The sequence below is a fragment of the Elaeis guineensis genome, chromosome 12, assembly GCF_000442705.2.
Source record: "Elaeis guineensis isolate ETL-2024a chromosome 12, EG11, whole genome shotgun sequence".
Taxonomy (NCBI): Eukaryota; Viridiplantae; Streptophyta; class Magnoliopsida; order Arecales; family Arecaceae; genus Elaeis; species Elaeis guineensis.
Genome location: NC_026004.2, coordinates 2,733,257 through 2,761,204, shown reverse-complemented (window position 1 = coordinate 2,761,204; position 27,948 = coordinate 2,733,257). Strand labels below are relative to the sequence as shown.

Sequence of the window (27,948 nt, the reverse complement as noted above, 5' to 3'; positions counted from 1 at the left end):
ATCCCTGGTGTTCCACTATTCCCTTCAATGCTTGGCCTACTTTGCTAAACATGGATATAGATTTAGTGGATATGTAGGTCACTGATTTTATTTCAGCAAATCAGTAATGAAATCTTGAAGCGTTGCCATAGTATTCCTGGCTGAAATGATGACTCAAATAGCTGCTAGTCCTATAGCACAGGGATCATGAGCTGATTATTTGAGTTGGGATGCTAATCGGCTTGCTCATGTCTCTATCAAGGAGCTGTATCATTCTTTACACCTTTTTCATTCGCATAGATTTGAATACTTGAGGTGCCTATGAGGATCAAAACCTTCTTTGCAAATTGCTGTGGCATAAAATACCAAACAAGCATATCCTTCACAAACAAGAAATTGTTGGTGAAAACTGCATGTTCTAGGATCTTTGCCCTGACCAAATTGAGGATATAGCACATGTTATGGTTTATGGTGCAAATTTTTTGTGGATCATATCTCCGATCCAATTTGTATCTTGTCCAACCTGACCTGACTACCACCCCTACTGCCAATGTTGGCCAAATTAAAAATGCCTTGATAAAGAGGGGGATTTGGGCTTCAGTTGCTTACACCATATGGCTATCACAGAGTAAGGAAAAAAAGGTTGTTTCAGGTCATTAGCACAACTCCTACTCAGCTAGTAAGAAAATCCTTATGTTTTTTTCCTAATTTGAGCTTCATTGACTTGGTCTCATTGCACGGTCAAGGCCCTAGGGTAGTTTTATTACTCACTCTTATTCACATCCATCTATAATATTTGTTCATTGGCTACCCTCTCCTCTTGCTGTTTTAAAGGCCAATTTTGACGGGTCTATGTGTGATGACAAGGATACAACTTGTTTTGTGATGAGTAGGAGCGCCTCTTGAGGGGCGTTGCAAAGCAACTTATACCTTGTGCCACCATATGCGGGTGGCCGCCTGGGTCGGCCTTGATAGTGTAATTTTTCACTTCAGGGTGCAATAAATTTGGATTGAGGGGGATTTTACCACCGTAATATCTTGGATTAACTCACATTCTACGTTCAAGGATGCAAAAAATCCGTTATTGAAGGACATCTTGTAGTGGAAGTGAGCCATTGTCCGGAAGTGAGACATTGTCGTCTTCATAGCTATCCATGCCATACCGCAAGAAGAATCAAGTGAGGTTACTCATGTACGTCATCAAGCAACTGATAGCATCACAGAGGGACGTCATCCTTAATGTCTAGGCCTCCATTCCAACGATCTTGAGAAGGCTATTGGCTGCAACTATACTTAGGGAGTGTTTGATTGGAAGGAATTAAGATTTGAAATCGAAATGAAAATAAATGACTTCCATTTCAACCGTTTGATTGAAATGAGTCTCATTCTAATTTTAATTTCGGTATAAAATGAGAATAGTTTAATTTATCTAAAACTTAATTCATACTCTCTTTTAGGCATTAAAATTTTCAAATTTTCAATTCTGATTCTAATCTATTCCAATTCTCATTTAGATTTCGATTTTGAACCAAACACCCTCTCAGAATAGAGTTTCAGCAAATTTAACTTTCTTTCATACAGTTACTCCTCCATGTATGTGTGTGTGTGTGTATATATATATATATATATATATATATATATATATATATATATATATATATATATATTACAACTCTTCTGCAAAACATTGCATATGATGTATATCATTTCTTTTTTCTTTTTTCTTTTTTTTTAATGTTTAGCCAGGGGAGGTAGCACATGGTTTATTGGATGCAAGTTTCGACGAAGCAAAACGTCGACTTTAGCGATCGAGACTAACAGACCCAACAAACAACCTTCAATGCGGTGTGAGTCATCAATAAAGCGATTAAAACAGCGAGGTGAACTTCTTTTCGTCTCCCCGCATCATACCGTCCTTATAGACATACGGTACAGGCCCTTGAACGCTATGGAAGAACAAATCACCACCGTCCATCGACGGTGATTCATTCATCATTGTCATATTGAATAGGTACAGTTTTACGTAAATAAAACCTTCTCGACAAGGTAACGTGTTACTCTCATAAACGCGCCCCGCCTGACCCCCAGCCCCACTCATGCCATTTCAAAATCCCCGAGGAAAGATCCAGAAGCGGGGAAGGCCCTGTTATTGGCTCGGAGAAGAGTAATGGCGGAGAGCAAGCGCGTCTCTCTCCCCAGCTCGCCTCTCTCTCCCCTCCTCCCCTCCTCCGCCCTCGGTGGCGGTGGCGGAGGAAGAGGCGGCGCGCTCGACGTCCGATCGATGTCCTTTTCTTCTTTTGGTTCGAGGCTGGAGGAGTCCGTCAAGAACACGATCTCGGAGAACCCCGTCGTCATCTACTCCAAGAATTGGTGCTCGTGAGTTCCGATTTCTCTCTCTGATGACATCGATCGATCGATCGATTCGCTTACGTTTTTGTTGATGGGGAATGGAGGTATTCGATGGAGGTCAAGTCGCTCTTCAAGATGATCGGAGTTGATTCCCTAGTCATAGAACTTGATTAGCTCGGTGAGTTCTTCTTCTTTTTTGAATCTTTTCTCGTGGACCTTCTGGTTAGTTTGAATTGTAATTTTGGTTTCTTGATACTTTTATCACTGATTTTCGTTTAATTTCAATCACAGTAGTGGTTGGCATTTTCTTGAATTTGTTGTTGTATTTCTTGGTCACGATGGAATATGTGATGTGATTTGTTTCTAGGACTTAGAAATTGGAATCTTGGCTGCTGATGTCTTGGATCTGTTACACATCGTGAAAGGGTTGTGGTGGTGATTGTAAAGTTCAGGTGTTTCATTGGTCTTGGTCAAACACATGGCCTTTCCGAAGTAGATGGCACTGCGCATATAATTATCTTGATGGAGCATCTTGAACATGTGAAGTATGGATGTGCGTTTGAGTCGAACTTGACGTATGCACCAGTTACCAAAATGGGCTCCATCCTCCCCCCTGGCAAGTAAGCATGAAGCTTTGGCTCTCAGTCATCTCTTTCTTCTATACCGGCAATTCTTGCTTTTAGATTTTAGTCTGATTCCTTGGTATGGGCTAGGGTCACTCTGCTAGTTTTCGTTTCCTTTCCTCCGCCCTTTGGTTCTTGTGTTTGAATAGGCAAAAGCGAGTCTGATGAAGCAGCTGATTCCCTTGCTGTTAACCGCGCACCCTTGAACCATGGGTTCCCCTTTCATCTGCTAAAAGCAAATAGGCGCCAAAAAGCCTAGTTGATTTGCGCCTATTTGCTTTACCGGTAAGAGCAGGAATGCGGGCTTCATGTTCCCTTCTTTTTTCTTCCAAGAAGCAAGATGCCATGAACCTGGAGGTCATTTTGTTTCTTTAACTTTTAGTAGATTTCCAAGGGAATATTTGAAAAAGGTTGGAATAACACCAGAGGCAGCCAACTGGATGAAGTGGCAAATAAATTTCCATAGAACCAACAAGCCTAACCGGACAAAGTGGGGGAGGGGGAATCACTGGAACCAAGCCTAACTGAACAAAAGTGGCAAAACGACCACGGAAGGAGAGTGGCTTATGGCTGAAGTTTTGTTGATTAATAATATTCAATGATTTAAAAGAGTGAGTTTTTAGATGTTCTGTTACTTAAAGGGAAAAGAGTAGAATGATATTCAGCATTCAAAGGAAATTTACACTAAAAATCTGGAATACTAGAAGAATTAGGAGATGCCCTATGACAATAGGAGCAAGCATTAACAATGAGTCTTCTTCAAGAGGAGGCTTCTAGAGTAAGGATTGCGATGCTTCAGAAAAAGTGCATGGGTAATGGACAGAAAGAGAAGATGAACAAGTTAAAGGCTCAGGATTAGGAAAGTCTATAAAAAAGCAATTTCAAATGATGGCATGATTGCATGGAAAAGGTGACATAGTTACAAATTCACCAGAACAAGGGATTTATGACCTTCACAATTGATAACTCTTGTGCCTAGATAATGGAGCTGTACTGATGGAGTTTCACTCAGTCTCTTAAGGGAAGAGCATTGTGGTCTTCAAAGCAAACTATAACAGATCAAGTATGTCAAACTGTGAAAAGATCCAAAACCTATATTAGTGAAAAACACTTGGGCCAGGCTTCATACAGTTGAGACTTGAAGAATTGCATGTCATTCTCGTTTTGGCGCATTGTGTTTTTGATATGTTGTGTGTGCAACGAAGTGTACTAGCATGCATTGGCTTGAAAACATGTCCGGCACTTTGCGTGGATGTGCAATGTACAGGCCAGAATACTGTAAAAAGGAATTTTTCATGAGACTTAAATCTTTCCATTATTGTATCACAGCAAATAAATATGCTCTGAACATCTGGAAAATAACTCATAGCAACAACCTTTTTCTGAAAATAAAACTAAAGATCCATGTCGTTTTTGATGAGCAAACCTAAAAAGAAAATATTGTATTAATTATGTTGATATAGAATGTGCTAAGAATGGTTATGTACAAACATATTTTAATTACTTCAATTGGTTTACTTGGTTGTGAATGAATACATGCAGAAAAAAAAACATAATCAGATGATATGATTTCGATCTCTACAAGCCCTACCTCATAAGAATCCTTAGATTATAACAGGTAATGAGCTTTGCAGTCCTCTTCAGTATAGAACATCAACTAGAAAATTTGGAAGAAGTATGGACTCAAATAATACCATGCTTTGTGAATGAATGCATGCAAAAAAAAAAAAAAAAATGTAATCACATGATATGATTTCAATCTCTACAGACCCTACCTCATAAGAATTCTTTGATTATAACAGGCAATGAGCTTTGCAGTCCTTAGCAGTATAGAGCATCAACTAGGAAGTTTGGAAGAAATATGGACTCAAATAATACGATGCTAGTTTTAGGAAGTTGCATAATGCTTGGCATTCATCTCATCAAGCAGTAGTCAAAGTGCAAAATAAATCTCATTCATTTGGATCTCTACAGTCCCCTACCACATAAGAATTCATTGTAACAGGCAATGAGCTTTGCAGTACATGGTAGTTAGAACATCAACTAGAAAGTTCGGAAGAAATATGGACTCAAATAGCACCATGCTAGTTTAAGGTAATTGCATAACGCTTGACATTTGTCTCATCAAGCGGTAATCGAAGTGCAAAAGTTGCATCAACATAATGTAAAGCTTCTAACTTCAGCCTTCCGATTCTCCTTTTAGCTTCCTCTGTTTCATATAAAATGATCTTAGGTTCCGCTTTTCATCTTCCGCAACCAAAATTTGGAAACATTCATGCAAAAGCTGACGTAGGCAATGCCTTGCACTCTTTCTCAAGAAAAGTGTTTCCAACTTAAGAAGTGGAAAGCAGTCAAATCAAAGTAGTCTGAAACCCATATACTTACTGGACAATCTAATATTGAATTGGGAGAAATTTTTCAATTTGGATCTATGATTGTACAACCTCTCCAGTGTTCTATATTCTAGTCATCATAATGATCACTGACATTAAACTACATATGAGTAATTGGACTACTTCTAATTATCTCCGCTTAACGTCATGTCAAGGTGCAAAAATGTCATGTGATATATATATGGTCTTTGATTTTTGTAACTTCATGACCCAAAGAGTAACATAAGATGAAGAGTCTTGCAAATCCTATCATGCAAAGATCTAATATGTTACAAAATTCAAATTTTTGTTTTTCTTTGCCAGAAAGTTGGAATGGCCATCCTCCAGAGTCTTTTTTACTGCATAAGAAATCTGTAATTACATAATAACCTTCTTCATAAAACCTGTTGGAGCATGAACTTGTATGATTAAAAGCCCCTTGAACTCAACTATTTATAAGGCTATGGTGATCATTTGTTTCAGTAGACTATCGTTGTTAATTGTTAAGTTGCTTCATCTCCTGCCTTGTTTTGTGTGTACCTTTTTATTTGAGGTTCTTTGTTTTGTTATATAGAGTGATAAACTCTGTTGTCTAAGTGAATGAGTTAACTGGAATTGTGTTTACACACAGTTGAAGTGTGCTACTTGGAATTGTAATACGCATGTTACTAAAAGCTGGCATTCCTTGATATACTTGACTGCTAAAATTTTAATAAAATAATCTTCATGATCAATTATTGGCATTTCATTTCAGGTCCCCCAGGGCCACAACTGCAAAAGGTGTTGGAAAGATTGACTGGACAATACACTGTTCCAAATGTTTTTATTGGTAAGTGACAAAGATTTTTTTTTTTTGATTGATGGTTCACATTTGATGTGAAAAATTATTTGACTTTTACACTGAATTATCTGTATTAGACTCAGTTTAATGCACCACATTTTTAAGTCAAGACCATTGAGTTCAATTTGAGAATGTTATGCAACATGTAATTCTCCACAGAAATTGTGTCTGAATGGATGAAGATATGCTCATGGTGAACAAAAATCAGGTACAAAAAATCCTTGTGGAAGTGTCGTATTTCTTGAGTCGTTGGAAAACTCCTTTTGGGGGGAAAATTATTTGTGATTTATGAAACACAATGGTAACCATAACTTATTTAATGCCATTTTGAAAAAGTTACTTGCCCGTTTATAAATTTTGTATAATTATAGTTAAAATATTGAAAATTTAGAAGTGTTATAAATATGCAGCTAATCTTTGGTTCCTAGAATATGCAGTCATAAGTTGTTTATCTCTCTTTAATTCAGTTAAAGCATATTTTCTTCTAGGGTTTTGATGGGATCTCGATTCTGATGGGACATTTTAATGGATCATCATTGATTTGCTTGGTTTGATGGGACATTTTAATGGATCATCATTGATTTGCTTGGTTTCATATGATCGGGATGTAATAGATCTATGGTCTTAGTTGTAGTTTTTTGGGAGAACAATCCTCATGAAATTATTGAATTGACGGTGAAGAAACAATTTTCTGTTTTAAGAATCGCAATGACCGCCTATAGTCTCTCGACTTTAACCTCTTGAAACTAGTCGTGTATAGGAGTTGAGCATTCAAATACTTGTTTGGTTATCCTGCACTGTTCTTCAAGAAGTTGCCCTCTCTAAAAGTTTTGTAGCTACTTTTTGTGATGAAAGGCCTTGGATATCCTGAGAAAATTTACTATTGATTTTAGAAAGGTAAACTGAAAGTATCTAAAAATGCTAATGTTAGAATAGTTATTTTTACTAAAGGGCCTTGTTGTGAGAGAAATCCATCGATCGGAACCAATCTTCTATTGAGACGCGCCCAAGATGATGTGGTGAGTTCACACCAGTTGTGAACCTGGGAACCATCAAATTGGCCAATTGTGCTGTTGGAGCATGGTCCTGACATCCACAACTAACAATCTCGATAGGAAGAAGTGAAAGAAATTTCTCCCATGATGTAGGTCAGAACATAGCCTAATGGCCTACAGAGCTAGGTCTAACAAATACAGATTCTAGCTAACAACCTACAAACCTAATCTCTAAATAAAAAAGGTACGAAGGGAACCTTCAAGTAAGCAAGCAGGAACATCCAAACACTCAGAAGCTCTCGCTACATCCTTGTAATCTTTTCTCTCTTCTGTTCTCAAAACTTCGACTAACTTAAGCATCGGAGGATTTTTCATCGGAACACCCATGGTGAGTACAAACTTTCTTTGCAGGTACCTTTCGACATTACAGATTTTGATCGACGTCTAGCTCCAATCATATTAGCATCTTATCGGAGCTTTGCAGCAATAGATTGGTGCTAGAGGAAAGGCCACCAGCCCCTTTGAAAGAGAAAAAAATATGGTACGGACGAGAGCATAAAACTCTGCTGTCTTCCGTCAGTAATCCATCCATCATAGCCAAAGCGGCACTTCTCGTGGATCTGTTGCAGTACAACCTTCGGTCATAATAGATCCACTACTATTCGAAGCCTTGGCTCACAAGATCCAGATGCTAATCGATACCATGCAGCGACTCCAACAAATGGAGCAATGACAGCAGCATGTGGAATCGAGCCCTCGAGCGGTCTCCTCCTATTTCAATCGACGATCTCATTCCCAGAGTCCAAGATTCGCCCTCTGATGGCACTCCTGTCGCTCCACTGCTATTCTAACTCATTCACCTTCCCATCGAAGCTTGATGGAAGAGGCATATCCGAAAAGCTCATTCTCCATCGACAATTCGATCTCGGCCTATTTGCCTAAGTTTGAAAGATCCTGGCGAGAGGAGGAACTTAAAAAGAGAGTCCAAGACATCGAGCATCGCCTTGATGAAGTTCAGTATAGGCCGCATTGAAGTAGTGACGGCCTCGACTTCGACTCTCGACCACCATTCACCTAAGCCATCCTGGAGGAACCGATCCTGAGTTAGTTCAAGGTACCTCACCTAAAGCTATATGATGGCTCCATAGATCTTTTTGATCATTTGCAGGATTATGGAGCTCTCATGATGCTTTAGGGTGCTTCAGATGCCCTCCTATGTCTCACCTTTCTGACCACCCTCAGAAAGTCGGCACGGGCGTGGTACTCTGGACTCCAATCAGAATCTATTCATTTATTTGAGCAGCTTGGCAGGCTATTCGTTATTTACTTTAGTAACTGTCGATCCCAACTAAGGATCTCAAACAGTCTTTTCTTTCTTCAGCAAGAAAAGAGTCAGTCATTGCGCGGCTACATCATGCGCTTCAACGCTGTTACACTCGAGGTGTAGGACCTTGACTAATTAGTGGCAATGTCAATGCTCAAGTGAGGTTTACGGAATGAGCGCCTTTCCTTCTCCATCGATAAGAAGTTTCAAAGAGATTATGCTAACCTACTGGCTCGAGCTCGAAAGTATGCTCAGGCAGAGGAAGCTCGAGAACTCCATAGGCAAGCGGAAGGAAAGAAGATACCCAACCAAAAGAGTTGGGAAGATCACAGGGTAGCTCGGATCGAGAGAAAATCTTTTCGATCGCGAAAAAGCTACCACCTGAAGAGTCCTCCCCAATGATTCCATAGCTATACTCTGTCCCCCTTCAGATCTCAGATTTTGATGGAGATCGAGGGTCAAGGATATTTACGACGAACTGGGCCGACGAAGTCTCTTTTAAATAGGAGCAAGACGAGGTACTGTCGCTTCCATCGTGACCACAATCACGACACCAAAGAATGCCACCAGCTTAAGGATGAGATTAAGGCCTTGATTTGTAGAGGCTACCTTGACAAATATGTGCAGAAGAGGCAAAATCGAGTCTCCGACAAGAAGAACAATAACAACCGACCAACGACCTGCATTATCAATGCCATCTCCGCCCCAGTTGGAGGTGTGGGGGGCAGGAGATAAAATTGAGGACAGAAAATAGCACTCCGAGGGGCATCACTCTCCTTTCTGATTCTTAAGAGAAGTTAATGGTGCCATTGTTGCATTGCCAACGACAGTCAGTCATGATGTAAATATGATTTTCGCTTATAATAAAAATTTATCTAACATTCTGTTTTATAATATTGTTAGAAGGATAACATTGCCAGTCAATCTAAAAGAAGAGAGGCTAGAGTCGAGACCATGTCGAATGATGTACGACCCCAGTGATATCCTCGAAAGTAGTCTCGAAAGGCTCATGTAGCCAATGGCAACCCAATCTAATAATCGGATCCTTTACTGATCTCCATATGCAGATGAAGCCTCAAACCTCCCAAGGCTCAGCCTTCGGAAGAGAGCGAAAGGCTCCACAAAGCTTCCCATGATATGGAGGTCCTACATCAGAAAATTCAGCATGGCTTGCTGTAGCCATGGGTGGCTTATTGTAGTCACACAGCCCATTGTAGCCGAGACGGTCCACTGTAGTCATCAATGTAGCCCACTATAGCCGTCAATATGGTCCACTATAGCCACACGGCCTATTGTAGCTGTTAATGTGGCCTACTATAGTCACAAATGGTCCACTGTAGCTACATGGTCTACTATAACTAAGACGATCTATTGTAGCCATCAACATGATCCATTATAGCCTTCGGTGGTCCGCTGTTGCCACACAACCCACTGTAGCCGTCAACATGACCCACTGTAGCAATGGATGGTCCACTGTAGCCACATGGCTCATTGTAGCCAACCAAGATAAATCCTCAAAAAATTCAATGTGGCCTACTGTAGCCACGGCTGGTCCATTGTAGCCACATGGCCCACTATAGCCAACTGAGGCAAGTCCTTAAGAAATCCAACGTAGCCCATTGTAGCCATGGATGGTCTATTATAGCCATACAGCCCACTGTAGCCATTAATATAGCCCACTATAGCCATTAACATAGTCCACTATAGTCGAGACGGTTCACTATAGTCGTCAACACCGCCCACTATAGCCACATAGCTCACTGAAGCCAATAAGAATTAATCTCCGAGAGATCCCACATAGCTAGTAGAAGCCGGCAATGACTATCAGAGAAAGGTCGACTCATCCCAAAGAAAGAAGGAGAAGTGCTAGATGGCACATTAAAAAGAGCCTCAGTGAAAGAGCTACTTCATTCAGAAGGTTCATGTGCATTGCAAAGAAACTCATTACATCAAGCGAAGCTCGTTACAACAAAAAAGGAGAAATACAAAACTCAGGCCTAGCTGATACCCCCCGGAGCACGAGCCAAGCTTCGAATCGACGCAATCTCTAATAAAGAATGTAGAACTCTCTGTCTTGCGATGCTCACTGGCCCTTCTTAAAAGGACATCGACGATGGCATGGGTGCTTCTCTTTCCGAAACCCACTCGCCTTCACGATGTACTTTTGGAGAAGACTGAAAAGCAGCTCTGAACGAGAGAAGAAACGGGCCCTCTAGAAAGGTCCAAGACCTAACTATAGATGACAAGACGATAAGAACCCAGATGGTTGCCTCCGCAATCCCTCAACCGAAGCAACAGGACTTTTTAATACCTCCCATGCCAAATCAAGATGCCCACTGAAGCACTCCCTCGAAGCACCCAGCAACTAATCGAATGGAGGAGACCTCCCAAGCTAGAGAAAAGTGCCAACAATCCTTCGACACTAGGGGAGGTAGCACCACCATGACATTGAAAGCTCCAATTTATAGAAGGGGCAGGCCCAAGCAAATTCAAACGTCCCACTGGTTGTGCGACAATTGTCGCCACCATAAAGACCTCAAAAGCTTCACTTTCCAAAAAGCATGTACCAGTATTAAATGCGAGTTTCGCCAAGCCTCCAGACTGTACGGCTTCCTACCATGTGACGATGGGGTGAATCATCTTCTCTCATTCGCAAAAGTGATGCAACGCTAATCAACATTTGGTGTTTGGCCTGCACACAAATTTGTAACTTTCAAAAGTCTAATCATCACATACAGACGAAGCAAAAGCTTCGAACAACATCAAGGGAGATTTTGGCTCGAGTGCGGAAATAATCCGGCCGATCCATCCAAGCCATCTTAGCCCTTGATCGAGGCAAAGAGCAGATCACACCAACATCATCGAGAAGCAAAGGCTTCAAACGAGAGGTAATATAATGAATTATATATTTAAAAATTTTATCACAAAGTCTCGTCGAGGCGAAGACACCAAAAGTGAATACAAAAAGATAAAAATCTAGTGTTCATTCCAGGAAAACGCCCCAACCTCCTTGTCACTGTTGCTAGGTGGAGGTGCCTTAGATCCAGTCGGGACTATCTTCTTCATGCACGCCTTGCAGTCCTCGAAGCCCTAAATGAACTCAACCGAGGATATCTCGACAAGCTCATCCTTAAAGTTTGTTGAAACTTTGTACTCTTCAATGCATCGGAGCCTAGCCTCGGCAGGAACCTCCATCGCAGTCTCGACGAACCCTCTATTGCCCCCAAGCAGACGAGGGTCCCCCTCAAACCTCACTGACCCTTCGAAGGGAGGTGGTGCCCAACCCGATGAAGGAGGAGCCTATAGTGACCCGATGCAGCAACATGCGGCCTCATGGCCGCGACCAACCCAGTCCCCAACAAAGACTACAATGAGTCAGAGATGGAAAGTTCTGTTGGATGCTCCTCACCCTTTTGGATGAGGACTCCCCATGTGAGGAGCTCACTTTCTTCATCATAGCCAACTTAATAGATGACGGTGATGGCTTTATGACTATCAAACGAAGAAAAGAGAATCTTTATCTGATGACTACAACAATAAAAGAGCAACTAGCAGTTGAAAGGCAGAAAATCTTACCAGACGGATGGTCCATTTATACAGGCCACCAACGGTGCGGATCCAATTGTCGAATCACCAGATCTTGTCATTTGGTCAGTCCTGAAGCCGCAAATCGCACGGCCTTTCATCGCACCCTTGTCCGATTAAATCGCACCAAACAACTCATGAAGCATACCTCGGAACTTATCATGGCTTGCCACGTGGCGAGTCCTGGATAAATCCAGGGACAATCTCTGAATTTCTTCTCTCGAGAGCATCGTTCTGTGACTACTCGAGTCCACTCCTTAATAAAGACAGTGCGAGTCATGAAGCAACACATCATTAATCCTCCGAAATTCTTCTCCAAAATAATAATGAAGATGCATTCAAGAAGGAATCAGGTTAGCGGTTCAACTATCAAGGTAGTTATTCCTTTCACCCAAAGCTCAAAGGCCACTTGAAACTTAGGAGTGGGGGGCATATGTTGCGAGAAAAATCCACTGACCAAAATCAATCCTCCATTGAGGCACGGCCAAGATGATACGGTGAGCTCATACCAACTGTGAGTCCGAGGACCATTAAATTGGCCAGCTACATGGATGGAGCCTGCACGTAACATTCACAACTAACAACCTCGATACAGGAGATATGAGAGAGATTCCTCCTATAATAAAGGCTAGAACGTGATTTAACAATCTGTAGAATTAACAAACACAGATTTCACCTAGCGGCCTACGAGTCCAAAACAAGCAAGAATACCTAAACATTCAGGAGCTCTCGCTCCATCCTTGCGATCTTTTCTCTCTTCTGTTCCCAAACTTTGGCTAACTTAAGCATTGGAGAGTCTCTCGCTGAAGTATCCCCAACAAGTGTGGATTGTTTTTGTATGTATCCTCTGACGTCGCAGATCTCGACTGGCATCCAGCTCCAGCCACGTTAGCACCTCATCGGAGCCTTGCAACAAGAGGCCCTAATATGGAATTTGGTCTAAATTGCTTGACAGAAAGAACAGCTTCATCCTATCCAATACTAGATTATTCTTATACTTCTTAAATCATTAGATCCTTATTTCCTTTCAAACATGGTTTAGCAGCAAAGGTTGAGGGTCTTCACAGGCCCCAGCATGCTCCCAAGGATAGCTTTGCTCCCACATCTGATTTTGCAGTTAAAGGAAAACATGCTGGCATGGGTAGGGTTTGCATGTGGCATTTGAGCAGTATGAGGTTTTTTTGTTGGGGGGAAGTCCAATGTCACCTATACATGGGATACTGCAATCGGTTTAAAATGCAACTCACGTTACAAATTTTTGGGATGGTAGATTTTCTAGCCTCTCCAACCCTCTTGACATCCCCCTCCCGCCCTCTTCCGCCCCTCTCCCTAACACGGTCTCCTTGATATAAATGAATGCTGCGATCCATTAATAGAAATAGGCTATGTATATGTCTCATTTTCTTACCCCCCTTGTTGACTTCTGAAAACATTTTTCCCACTGTTTTTCTATATTACTTGATTTTGTCGTTATGTTTAATTCAAGTTGTCACTTGTATTGCTGTTAATCGGGGCCTTTTACATGTCCATCCTCACTGCAAAGAAACAATAAACTTCTATTAGGTCATTTAAATCAACAGGACATGCATCACAATCAAGGATTTGATATTCCATAATTAATGGTGAATCCCAAGCAAGTTCCTGAAAGTACTTAGTAATCATTAGTGCTGCATAGATCTTAAATTATTTTTTGCACTTCAGCAATCATCCTCTCTTCTATGCTGGGTACAGGCATATCGGCGGCTGCACAGATTCCCAACTTTTCTCTACATATTTGTTCATATATTTTATTCAATTTTTTGCTACCTGCTATCTGGTCGTCCAGGTATTGTGGCAGACCCCTATCATGTAGGGAGTGGAGTTGGCCGGAAATTTGGCACCTATTTGACGTTGTATCTAGGTCTATTTTAGAGCTACTTGTGACAAATTTTTAGTACTTTTGATGAATCGTATATTTGATTCCCCCCAAACACTCATATAGGTTGGATACCAAGCATCAAAACAGGGTCTCCAGTGGTAGTCTTTGCAATGAAGGCTTGGAGGAAATTTTAGCAAAACTTGAAAAACATGTAACTCACTGCCATTCAAAAGATTGGCAAGTGGAATTGTCTAAGGTGCACAAAATTCATAACAGTTCAGCTGCCATTTGAATTAAAGGTGTTTCAATATCTTGCGAAGGCCAACTTAATATGTCTCGTCATCGTTCTTATATGATGCAGATACTGTGGAAACTTTACGTGCAGAAAGCATTGTTGTTTTTGGTTTTAATTCACACTCTTATTTGACGCAGATACTGTAAAACTTCACGGCAAAGGAGAGCTAACCACTTTACTATCAGAACTGAACATGGGCAGCAAGAGCTTGCAGCAGCCAGGAAATTGTTCTCCAATGAATGCCATTATTCAAGGACATCTTGATGGTTAGATGTGGTTGGTATCTTTGTTCTGTCATTTCCCCACCATACTTAACCCAATATTCTTAGCATAGCATAAGTTATCTTAGACTCCAGAATATTGATGTATTGTTAGTGACGTTATTTGTATGCTTGAATAAATACTTTCCAGCATACTGAATCCATTTTCATCTCACCTCCTAGTGCTCCAACAACGGAAGACTGCTCACAGATCCCATAAATCTGCCACATATTTAAGGCACCATTTACGTGTTTTGCTTTCCCAGTGGTCCTTTTTTTTTTTTTTTTTTTTTTTTTGCTTTTTGGACTTCAATATGTTAGATATGCCATCCTGAACTTATTCTCTTCTCATGCTGAAATCTGCATTAAAAAATTGGATGATCTTAGGAGCCTGCTGTAAAAAATCAGTATTACTTGAGCATGAAATATTTCTTCGTTCTCTTCTATCAAAAATGCTGCCTTTAAGTAACCACCAAGTGCTGCTACTGAAGAAAAAAGTACAATAGAAAAGGTTTAATAGAGTGGTAGCGGCTAACTCCAAACTCAAATTTTATTGTTAACAGCAAGGTTCTTCGTTTCCGACAGCTTGTTGCATATCAGGGGGTTAGGACAAATGATAAATCTTCGAACTTCACCCCTTTTTTAAGGATGAAAATAGTCATTCCATGCTACCCAAAATAAAGCTCCTTTGTTCAGACAGAGTTCTCATTTGATCTGCACATGCTAATTAGGTTTTAATTTATCCAACTCCTAAAAAATTCCATTTTTAATATTTAAAAATAAATTTCGAATAAGAAATAAGTTCTATTTGAAAATTCAGCCTCATGGGCTAGTTTCCGCATCTTACCATAACTTCTGTATTTATTGTACATCTACACCAATCAAAATTATGCATATAGTTCCTGGCAATATGCATTGATCTTTTTCATCAATTACTTTGCTTTCCTCAAGGACTGGGAAACAATGACTTTCAAGTATTTAATTTCTAGAGGAAGAAAGTTCTTTTGTTGTAGCAATACAAATGTGATTCTCTATGAAATTACAACATTTTTTTTTTTTTTTTGTGGTTCCATCAACTGGCAGAGCATTGCTAAAGCTGCAAGAACGGCACTGGCCTTGATGGCCACAAATCTTGCACGTTGGTTCCTCTTGCTATCAACTGCTGGAGATTTAGGAGCTTCTTCGGCCTTTTCGGCCCTCTTCAGCAGCCTGTCCGTGGAAGATATCCATCATATTTGAATCAATTCAGGGTGCACATGAAAACACAGAATCAGCTGCTTGAAAACTGTCAGTGCCACACATCCATGGATCTAGAGGTGTCAAAATGGGCTGCTCGGGCTGGCCTGGCCCATCTGGGCCTATGAGTTAATCGGGCAGGGCCAACCCCTGTCAGTTATTGTTATTCGGATCAGACCCAATCCGGCCCATATTCCAAAGCCCCTAACCAAACCCCACTCTAGCCCTTATATTCAGGGTGCAGCCCTTATTTCTTATTTATTTAGATATTTTATCTAATTAAATTTATTTCACTCCTTACTAGTGAAGTAGATATTTGTTGTTAAAAAAAAAGAAGTTAAGTAGATATTAAACTTTAATCTTTAAAAATAAAATTGAAGATACTATACAAACACAAGTTTAATATTGAAATAATCTATTTTTATAATTAAAATCAATTCCTTATAATTTGATATTTATATATGTATTTTGTCATTTAATTTTTTGTTTATAATTTTAAATTATTATTGTTGTTTGTTTGGAGATTGTATTTAAATAAATTTGTATGACTACTTATGTAAATCTTAAACATTAATAAAATACTTTAAACATAAAATTAAACATAAAATATAATCTTATTATTGAAATACCTTAATTTTATATATGAAAAAGTAATGTATTGTAAATTCACAATTTACATCAAATAGGTATGATATGAAAAATAAATTAAAATAAAAAAAGATAAATTATAAAAATTCTCTTTGTGATTAGGTCAAAATTATACTTAAATTCAATAGTTTTAAAAACTTACATCTACACCTTTTACGTTTTCTTAAACTCTATAGTTTAACCCAGCGTGTTAGACATCTTCTTAATTCACAATGGAATTCAGATGTTATGTAATAAATTTTTTTTAAAATAACCAAAATAGCCTTCCATGGAGGATGAGCAAAATAAAAATCCTTCTTCCCTCCAACCTTCCGACCTACCCCACCACCCTAGAACCTCAATTGCCTACGTGCACATCCTTGAAACCTCCGCGAAGAAGCACGTCCTCCCATCCCTTTTCATCCTCCTCTCCCCTCCCTTGTCTTGCCTAATCCTCTCCTTTTCTCCATCGCCGCCATCTCTGCCACAAGACCGCCCGTGCCGCCGATGGCCCCCTCCACTCCTCTGTCGATGCCAAGCTCTAGGTCATTCGACAGAGTGCCAATTCTTCAAAGCAGGGCACCCCCTCCCACGCAATTTCACCCTTCAGCCCATTCACAATGCTGACTGGCGACCAAAAGTGGCGGAGGGCAACTTTTCATCCTTGCAGTTGAGAGAGATGGAAGTCGGCCTACTCGCTTTGAACAAATCTTTCATTTGGAAGATCAAGGCAAGGTAGAAGCCATTGGAGGATGGGAGTCTACTGCTCACTCGAGGGTTGGGAGACAACGTAGACCGTGCCCTCGAAGTCACGGATGCCGACCCCTTGACCTTTCTTCTAGAAGTAGGAGTTGAAGGCATATGAGGCATGGGGCCTCCAACGTGTTGGGCTTGTAGCAATCCACCTCGGGTTGGATTGGCCCATAGTCCACCCCTCCCTCCCCGCACCAGCACCACCTGTAGCCTCTTTCTTCCGACCATCCTATTCTCCACACACCACTTCCACATCGAGCTCGTCGATACCCTCCCATTCCCCGTTGACGTCGATGGCGATAAGGAGCTATCAACTCCTCCCTTCACTCCCCCATACTCTTGCCACCTTAGACCACCGCTGTCGCCGCTTAAAGTGAACTTGATGTCGTACACCTCCTCGTCTGGGTAGAAGAGGCCATAGTTCCTCTCTGAGGTGGATCTCGACTTCTGATCCTCATTGAAGAGGGTGAACAAGCAGACGTCCAAGTCCGCCTACGGCCACCACGGCATCCCGACATTTCCTAAAAGTATTTGCCATTGTAAGCCGCCGCATTTGCCACCCCCGCCCCCACCCCCATAATGCCACGTTGTCGATATGAAATCATAGACGAACACCTCATCGAAGGTAGCCCAGGTGCACGAGTCCCACCCATCAATGACCATGAGCTCGATCCCAATGGCAATCAGTTGGCAAAAGAGGGGGAGGCCGTGGTGGAGCCCCTAGGTGGGCAGGAGCAGGGCCCATGCGATGAGGCATCGAAGAGGAACAAGGGTGGCATGGTTCTTAATGGCGGAGGGGCTTGGCATGGGCTTAATCTAAACGACGAGAAAATTTTTTTTAACTATTTTATGAAGGATGGTAATTTGATCATTTCACATTTTTGAAATGATTTAACGCTGTTATATTTCAAGACTATAAGTGTAGATTTTAGAAACTAATGGATATAACTATAATAAATGCAAATCACAGGAAAGATTTTTGTAATTTATCCAAAAAATATTACATAAAATAAGAATATTTTTTTTGATCACACCCTAAATGAACTGTCTACGTACCTCTATAATTTTATTTTTAAGGAAGATCAAGTCAACGTAGTTCTATTCATTATATAACATTATATTTATATTGTATCACAATCACGAAGTTGTATTTTGGTCGGCTTCATCCGATGACCCGCTCATATCACGACCGTCTTTATCTTACAATCTATCTTCGGCATCCAACCAATCCTTGAGATATATGCACATCTTTAATATTTCGACATTCATTTAAATCTTCTTATTATCAAGCACTCTGTTCCTGCACTAAAACAAGACTCTAATACTATTGTAGACATCCCGTTAGTATATCAGGAGCCATGGTGGAAAGAATTGGATATTGCTATTCATATTTTTTCCATCCAACCAAATTATCAAATTCTACCAACTCTTCTTCACTAAGTAGAGCCATGACATTCACTTGATTATATATTAAAATTTTATTATAATTATTACTTGAATATGTAGATTAACTCTTCATTCTCAACATACAAAATATATAGCATATTAATCTAATAAAAATCGATTGGGAGGTAGCCTATGGCATTATGGAATTTCTTAAGATATTTTGCGATGCAACAAATGTATTTTCAAAAATTTATTATCCTACCGCTCATGAGTTTATTAATCAACTTTATATTATTGCCTTTGTTTATAGTTAAATATAGATATAATCCTAATTTTTCTCAATTTGTTGAGGTTATGGAAGTTAAGTTTAAAAATTATGGGGCTAATATTTCTTTGCTATCATTTTTTGTAGAAATGGTATTAAGCCAATATTCTCAAATGATGAATATTAATGTAATCGACGATGAAACTGATATAGATTTAATAAATTTATTATAAGATATTTTGCGTGAAATGTAAAATTTATATTCAATCAAGCATAATATACAATCGTCATCACAAAATAATAGTAACCAAAATACTAGTAATAGCCTTAATAGTCACCGTATTTGTCTACGTCAATCTACATATTTAAATAGTAATTATATTGAAATTTCAATATATAATCAAATGAATATCATGAGTCTGCCTAACGAAGAAGAGTTGGCAGAATTTGAAAACATGAACAAAAATTAAAAGACAAAAAAAATTCAAAACATTAATATGGAAGCATTACTAATATATAAATTATAATGTCTAATTATCTAAACACAATAAATAAAAATATCCAATCCTCCCAAAAAAATATATCTAATTCTTAATAAAAACATATCAAAGTTTAAAATATAAGTAAATTACATAACACAAATCGATAAAAAAAGAAAAAAATAAAAAAAATGAAAAAGTTTAAAAACATCTTAAAATTTTTTTTTAAAATTAGAAAAAGATAAAAAAAAATCAAAACCGGTCCGAATCCTGAATATAAGGGCCTGGAGTCGAGTTTCGTTAGGGGTTTTGGATTATGGCCACCCAGCCTATTTAACTCACAAGTCCGGAGGAATTAGCTCGGACAGCCCATTTTGACACCTCTAACACAACGTATATCATAAGAGATGAGAAAATCTTTGTGCACCATATGCAGTGCAATAAATTTGATGTGAAGCGCACCATCCAATTATCTTAAGCATGTAGCATACTTAATGATGGGACATACATTTAATACCATCCAATTTTTTCTTCCTCCAATTTTCAGTGATAAAAATATAATTTTCTCTATACAATAAAGAAGAAATAATATTATTACTTCCTAATATCTTGTATACCTTTCCATGAAAATATATGATATCCTGAACTATATATATGACTTCTTATATATTTATGACATCCTAAATAATATATATGAGTTTCTGATACTTTGTATGACTTTCTATGAATATATATGACATCCCAAATAATATATATGATATTAGAAAATAATAAAATTATTTTTTTTTATTGTATAGAGGAAAGGATATTTCTGTCACTAAAAATTAAGAAAAAAATTAAGTAATATTAAATATATGTTCCATCTAAATGCGCTACGTATCCTAATATTATTGGGGCAGCTCATATAATCAATAACCATGTTTGCATTGATTCATCTTTTTTCGATACCCCATGCATAGGCACTATATAAGTGGGCTTCGCTTAGAAGATAATATTAGCAGTTAGTAGAAAAAGGGGAACAAGGAATCGAGTGCTGTTTTTGGAAATTCTGAATTTTAAATTATGATTTCATCTTTCTTGGCTTCAAACTTTCCCATTTGAAAATCAAGATTTTTTTTCAAGGGAATGATTGTTCATTCAAATAAAAAAAATTTAAATGAAAAATTATATGATAACTAGAATGAGAAAATAATTGATTGAAAAATTCAATTCAAAGCAAAATTTTTCATTTCGGGTTTGTTTGGTTAGTGGGAAGACTTTTCTCTTATCGAATGTTTTATCTGAAAAGCTAATTTCTGAAAATATATGATACCTAAGAAAGTGATTTTGACATGTTTAGTTAATCATGAAAAAATTACATATTCTAAAATACCTTATATTTGACTGAGCATCTATTTTCCTTGAAAAAGTTAAATAAAACACCTATGATACTTTTAATAAAAGAAAAAGCCTTACCCCATTCTGCTTGTTGGTTTAAGGGTATTTTTGAAAAAAAAAAATTCAATTACCAGCCCATAGGAAAGCCAAAAATCCATATCTTACGTGAGTTTTTCGTTCCCATAAAATATAAAAATTTTATTCCTATAAAAATATCACTTTCTAATCTCTCTCTTTTAAAAACTCTAACCAAATAAAAAGAGTTTCTTTATTTTCCCATTGACCACACCTTTCCCCCTTCTTCTCATGAACCAAATGAGTTCTTCGTGCTTTCAAATATTATATGAACCTTTTTGACTAAGCCAAACATGAGAAATCTAAGATATTGATTTATAAATTCTAAAATCACCATTATAATTTTAAAAACATTCAAAAGCATTCTGAATGCAAAATATCCTAAAAAGACCAAATTCTTGCCATCATCATTAGTTGCATCAGCAACCTGCTTCACTAGACTGGCTCCCATGTTGTTCACTCTATCCTCGAACTCAATGAGTTTTGCAACAGTCACACCATCCTTCATAGCTTTTGGTGTACCAAACTTCACTCCAAAACAGCATTACAGCCCTTATAACAGTCGTCATCACTAATTTATTCGTTTAACTATTTACACAACTCATTTGCAAAAGGCTCAAAAGTAAATTTGGTCATATCAACGGAAATGCGCCCAATAAACAATCATACATGTTAAGAACGACATCTTTCTAATTGACAGATTTGAAATGTGAGGTAGGGAACAGACTGCTCTAATTAACAGTGACCAGAAAGATACTCAGTAGGCAAATTTCTATTTAAAGAAAACAGAAGAACATTGCAACAACCGCTAACTCTTAAATGAAAATTACGTAAAGATAAACTACTAAAATGAACAGGATTTTTTACCAACAGGATTTTTTTATACAACAACTAGATGAAATATAATAAGCTTGGAGCAGAGCAGTATTAGATCATCAAAAAATTAATCTATTTTGACACCAATTCCAGGCGGCAGAAATTTCCAAAAATCATAACTGATTATTTGGACACCAAAGAAAAAGAAAACTCGGAAAACAAGCACAGTATTTATTAGTTTATGTTTGTAAAATCTAATCTAATAAAAATGATTGAACTTTGGTAAGCATTAAGCAAGTATAACAGGTCCTCTAGACTTTTTTCCCCATAAAGGAACCAAGTTGGTTGCATTGTTAACTAACAATAACTAGGTCCACTAATGATGTTCGTATTCTAACTTGCACTTTTGCAAGACATGCTTTTATAAGTCTAAACATGTTTTGTTTAACATGAACATATTGAATCGCATCCCCAACACCAGAATCCATCTAACCATCCAGTGATCAATATACCCCCTCTCTCTCTCTCTCTCTCTCTCTCTCTCTCTCTCTCTCTATATATATATATATATATATATATATATATATATATATATATATATATATATATATATATCAATGTGTATGCACATACACACACATATAAAACTAGTATCTGATTGAACAGATTTCAAGTTTGATCCAGTTAATTGAAATCGAAAGGCCAAGATCGAATATCGATGATTCAAGCCATTGAATGTGATTTACTACATCTAAAATATTTACAAACCAAAAATTTAGTGTAATTTGGATATACCTAGACTATGCATCAAATGGTCAAAAATAAATAATTTAAATAATAAGGTACAATGTTGATTTTTTATTACCTATATGCATCACCTAGGGATCTCCAAATTATATAATTTTTGGTTTGTAAATAGTTTAGATATAGTAGATTACATTGAAAGGATCAGATAGTTGATGTCAAACCCCTATCTTCCAATTCCACTTGACTACATCCAACTTGAAATCAAGACAATTGAATCCTAGTCTAGCCCTCTCTCTCTCTCTCTCTCTCTCTCTCTCTCTCTCTATATATATATATATATATATATATATATATATATATATATATATATATATATATATATCTTCTCTGGATATAGAGAAAACTCTTAAAGTTAAGCATGCAAAAACCTAGATTGTAGGAGTGAAGACACCAGGATTTGTTTACTTCTTTACTCCAGAACAATAAATTTGGTGGTGAAACCCGAATGTACACGAAGTGAGGACAACCTCTGGTTCTCTCTCTCTTAGATGATTAACAACATAGTATACAGCAAAATAATAATAATAATAATAAAGACGAATAATATCCTCTTTTTGTGGGAGAAACAGCCCTCAAAGTCCCCTCTTTCTCCACCCCCTAAGCTTGTGTTTTCTTTTTCCGGAATACACCCATGCAAGATACTAGTTTATATGCATACATATAAGGAGAAAGAGCCACAACAATAATTTCAATATAAAAGGGAGCATATCTGTGACCCTGTACATCATATCCATGTCCCTAATCTAAATTAAAGCATCTTGTGTTGTCAAATATGCCCAATTCCAATTGTAGAAATTATGCATTTTAATCATATATGTTCAAATCTGTTCTAGTTCCAAATAACTGGTATTTACATATAACAAGGATGCATGCAGCATGCAGAATTGATAACGTCCCAGACATTTAATGATGCACTTAAACTTGCTAATATAAACTAAAGAAGGGATCATGCTGTAATCTTTTCATCTCTCTGCAGTAGCTTCACTCTACCTTATGCAGCAAGAATTGATCTCACCCTCTGTTTTCATCTTGCCCCATGTTACTAGGGATAATTAGTAGGCTAGGGCAGGCTTATTGGGAGCTAGATATGCCAATACTTGGTAAAAAAATAGCATTTGTATTCACCCTAGCAGGTTTTAAAATGTTCTCAATCAGGCTAAAGGGTATAAGATTTGCCTATCATTTTAAACTTATTTGATTAGCTTGGAAGTCAGTAACAACCCAGAGGTCTACATTCCTGATTAGCCTAAAATAAATCAGGCCATATACCATACATCATGGAAATCTGCAGTGCACATTCAATCAAGTTATTGACATAATGACAGCTCATTTTGGTAAAGAATACGGTTCCCATAATGCATGTCAGTCTCCAACAACTAATAATATGTTTATCCCAATATGATTGCCAGCTATTAGATATGCTGCTGTATAACATTTTGAAGAGCATGTCTACACTAACATGTACAAAAAAATTACCATTGATTGATCAATATGCCAACTGATTGATAGTGATACTAGCAAATGCTAATATATTAGTATCTATTAGTCTCTAATAAGCAATAATATTTGTTTTACTCAGCTGTTTGCAAGTCTTCTTTATACATGTTTACAAGAAGCATGTCAGTATAACATATACATAAAAGTTTGTTTTACAAAGAAATTACCATTGATTGATCAATATGCCAAATGATTGATAGTGATACTAGCAAATGCCAATATATTAGCATCTATTAGTCTCTAATAAGCAATAATATTTGTTTTACTCAGCTGTTTGCGAGTCTTCTTTATACATATTTACAAGAAGCATATCAGTATAACATATACATAAAAGTTTGTTTCTGATTGTTATACACAAAGAGAGACAAAAATACCACCTCTAAAGTAAAACAGGGTTTACAGGTACATTTCCCAGCAAAAAGTTAGTAACAAGCTTCCACAACAGATTGCACTGTATTTACGTGTTGCTACAGCTTAATGCCAGTAAGTATTGTAACATCAAAATGTTAACATTCATTGTACTGCATGTAAAAGTAATATTACTAACATGTGCCACTTGTTAGTCAGACAGAAATTTCATAATATTGCTGTTACCATATTTCAGCATGTAGATTTACTCTCCAGGTATGCATTCTTAGTTAAAATATTCAGAGCCAAATAAGTGGGCATCTCAGTCAACTACTAATCCATCATGATCTTATACACAACCCTTGTTGGCTACAAGTATATCATGGCTGGAATTCTCACCAAGCCAAATCATCGTCTAATAAAATGTGCTGTTCCATTATTCAAAAAACAGGAAAAGAAAAAGAAAAGAAATGAGGGCATAAACAAGCAGCGCAATACAGTTTCTCCATATGCAAATCAGCACAGCGAAATGCCGCACTAAATACAATATGGTCTTTATGGGCCTGAACATATCATTCTACAAAATTTATGATCTACCTTTGCACGAAGATAACAGCATTTACGATTCTTTTGTCAGATGACGGAGAAAAAGCCCATACCTTGGGAACCATGATCACCTTCACCGCATCTGCGAGCTCTTCCACACCCTTGCGCATCAAAGCACTAGCCTCGACTCCAAATTCGATTTCCTTTGCTCCGTAATTTCTGCCCCAGCCAATCCTGCTGCGAATCCATAAATGCATCTATAAGCATTTAAAATACATCAACTATTATTTAAAAGAAAGCCAAAAAATTCTACCATCAAGAATGCCCTCCCAAAATGGATCATCGATCCAATGATTATTTTTTCCTCCCTTACTACCTTTTTATCTGGACGCCAAAGAGTTACCTCAAAAAACGTGCCTAAAAAAAGGAAGATTGCATTACAAAAATCAAGAACCCATTTCCATAAATCAGAAAGTTGGGAAACGAAGCAGTTTTCAATTGAACATCAATTTCTGCCATGTTTGATCCCAAAGGAGGATTTGATCACAAAAATCAAGAACCGATTTTACAAGCATCTTCAAGAAAACCAACAGGTCCCATCAAACAACTAAAAACTAAAATCCATCAGAAGAAACGAATACGAATTCTCAACTGTCGCCCACTGGTGCCGGCAACCCCACAAAAGAAACCCAACAAGAACGGAGGCATCATCTGCGATCGGCGGCAGAGAAAAGCGAAAGATCGAAAGAACCAACAAACAATCAAAACGGAAGCAAAGCAGCGCCCATACTACAAACACCTAGCGCCAGAGAGAACCTAAGAAGGATCCACATTTCTTGGTTTTTTGCCATTTCTACCGCCATCTTACCGGGCTTTAGAGGCGCGGCTGGCCGCAGCTCAGTACACGGTCGCATGCAAACGAGGGCATCAGATGGGATCGGAGGAGAGGAGAGTGGTGTTAGGGTTTCTGGAGGTTGCTAGATTTCGGCGATGGGAGAAGGGGGCAGAGAGTTCGGCATACGTTTGAAAACAAGGGGCAAAGTTGGGCGGGAGGAGGGACGGAGGGACGGAGGTTCCAGAGACTTCTAAGGCTTAGCGGTTTTGGGTTCGTGGAACGGCGACTAGACTAGCGGGGATCACATTAATGATGAGCCAGCTACGATGGACGGCCGCGCGGCGAACTCAAATTCTGGGTGCTCTACGGAACAGTGGACCGTCGAAAAAGACGCGAGCCAGACCTGACCCAGGAACGTTCCGGTTACATCCTTTGCGCTAAAAAATTATTGATCTTTTTTGCTTCGCCAATCATTAGGTCGTATATTATACAAAATTCAAAGCACCTCAATTTTTTTATTTCATTCAATTTTATAAATTTTAAAATGATCATCAAATAATTCAATGGTTAACATCCTGAGAAAAGATATATCATCCTTTCAAGACACGCCAGCATATTTGGCACCGCAAAACACTAAATAGCACTTAATATCTAAAAGATAGATGATCATCAACAGCAGCACACCCATACATGACATGTAATTACAACCATCCTGATTAATAACCATTCGCCATTGTGATTAGATAAATGATAAATCACTCTTTGCACTAAAAAATTATTGATCTTCTTTCGCTTCATCGACCATTGGATCGTATATTATATAAAACTCTAAACATTTCAATTTTTTTCTTTCATCCAATTTTATAAATTTTAAAATAATTATTATATAATTTAATAATTAACATCTTGAGAAAAGATAAATCATTCTTAAAAAGTACATCCAAATTTTTTGCACCATAAAATAGTAAACAGCACTTAACAAAGGATAGTTATCAACAGCAACACACCCATACATGGCATGTAATTACAACCATCCTGATTAATAACCATTCGCCATTGTGATTAGATAAATGATAGTTATTGTTGATCGAACATCACTTTATTGTGCAAACCGCACACCATAAAAAATTTATATTTGATCGGATCTAATATAGACAGGTCGAATCAAATAGAGTATCTTTTTGGAAAAAGAATCCGCCTAAGTTTTTGAACCTAAAGATATTGAAATCCTACAATTATTTTGTAACCTAAGTTCCTATCTTCTTGCATTAGACCCTTTGCTAATGTTTAACATGTGTTTAAGGATAAGCTAAACATGAAAGGTTGATATATAGTTTGAATATAAGGGTTGTTCTTGCATTGAGATATCAGACCCTGCTGTGATGCCACAATCCATCCATCTATCAGTCCATCTCTCTCTTTCGTCCTCCCAGCCTCCAATTAGGCAAAAGAAAGGAAAAAAAATCAAGAAGGGGAGTGCGTTTATTATCTAACATGAAACTATCTTGAATCTTAAAAACACATTGATCCACGTTGTTCATCCTCGTGCTTCATGTCCATAGTTCCAGTAATATTAATGCACACAATATTTGCAGCATACGCTCTTACATAAAATTTGACATGTGTGCTTAACATGTGTAATGCAAATGATTCCCAGATTTGGTTTATTTGCCACGAACAATTCGGACAAAATCATGCTTCCTTCATAATAGAATTCTTAGTGGACTTACGGGCACCATATTTCATGAAGGCACGTTCGTGTCTTAGTTTTCAAATGGTGACCTCTATGTCAAGATTAAAATCCAATCAAACAATCATATAATATAAAAAACAAAGCAAGCATCGACAGGACCAACTTCTGTGAGCCGTCCAAGCGAGGATCGAGCCTTTTATTAAGGAAAACAAATCTCTCTCTTCTTTCCCAATTCCCACCCCCAAACGCATTCAAAGATGTTATTCATGGTCGGGCCCTAACCACTTGGGCCGGCCCTTAAAGACAAGTTCTAGGCCAATCTCTTTCCGCACCCACAAACGCCTATAAAGCTTCTCAATTGATCACGGACGTACCGTCGTTGGCGATGTTCCTTTCCCAGTCGGTGCCCTCTGGTGGCTGGAAATAATAATTACGTTGTGAGAGAGAAACATTTCAACTTTTTTATTCATGGCGAAGTTATCGCCTATGTGCCCAGACTTCCAAAGCAAGAAAAAGCATTCCAATATTGTTTGAAACGAAGTAGGGTGAGAGCGAATTTCCATGTAAGTTTGCAGTTAGTTGTTCGTCATGAATGTAAAAGGATTATTATGTTCGATTACCATTGCAAGATTTAGATCCATTTATGTTTTCTGCTTTCTATGCCTTAAGCAAAACTAAGCCAACATGTTTAAGAAAACAACTTTTTGCAGCATCAAGTTAATTCTCA

General features: G+C 38.1%; 1 protein-coding gene across 3 annotated transcripts; it reads left to right on the top strand.

Moving 5' to 3' along the window:
* The first annotated feature begins 2,088 nt into the window (after nucleotides 1-2,088).
* LOC105055822 (monothiol glutaredoxin-S10) lies at nucleotides 2,089-16,252 on the top strand. 3 transcript variants are annotated; one of them, XR_012136041.1, is made up of 5 exons: nucleotides 2,089-2,506; nucleotides 2,703-2,948; nucleotides 6,078-6,152; nucleotides 14,359-14,497; nucleotides 15,565-16,252. XR_012136041.1 is itself a non-coding variant. In XM_019853965.3 (5 exons), the coding sequence occupies exons 2-4, from the start codon at nucleotides 2,906-2,908 to the stop codon at nucleotides 14,490-14,492; spliced, it is 252 nt and encodes an 83-aa protein (XP_019709524.1). In that variant the 5' UTR covers nucleotides 2,089-2,506; nucleotides 2,696-2,905; the 3' UTR covers nucleotides 14,493-14,497; nucleotides 15,565-16,252. The 3 variants fall into 3 exon arrangements, 1 of the variants encoding a protein (XP_019709524.1); XM_019853965.3 differs by having other exon boundaries at nucleotides 2,696-2,948; XR_002165791.3 differs by lacking the exon at nucleotides 2,703-2,948.
* Nucleotides 16,253-27,948: the final 11,696 nt, after the last annotated feature.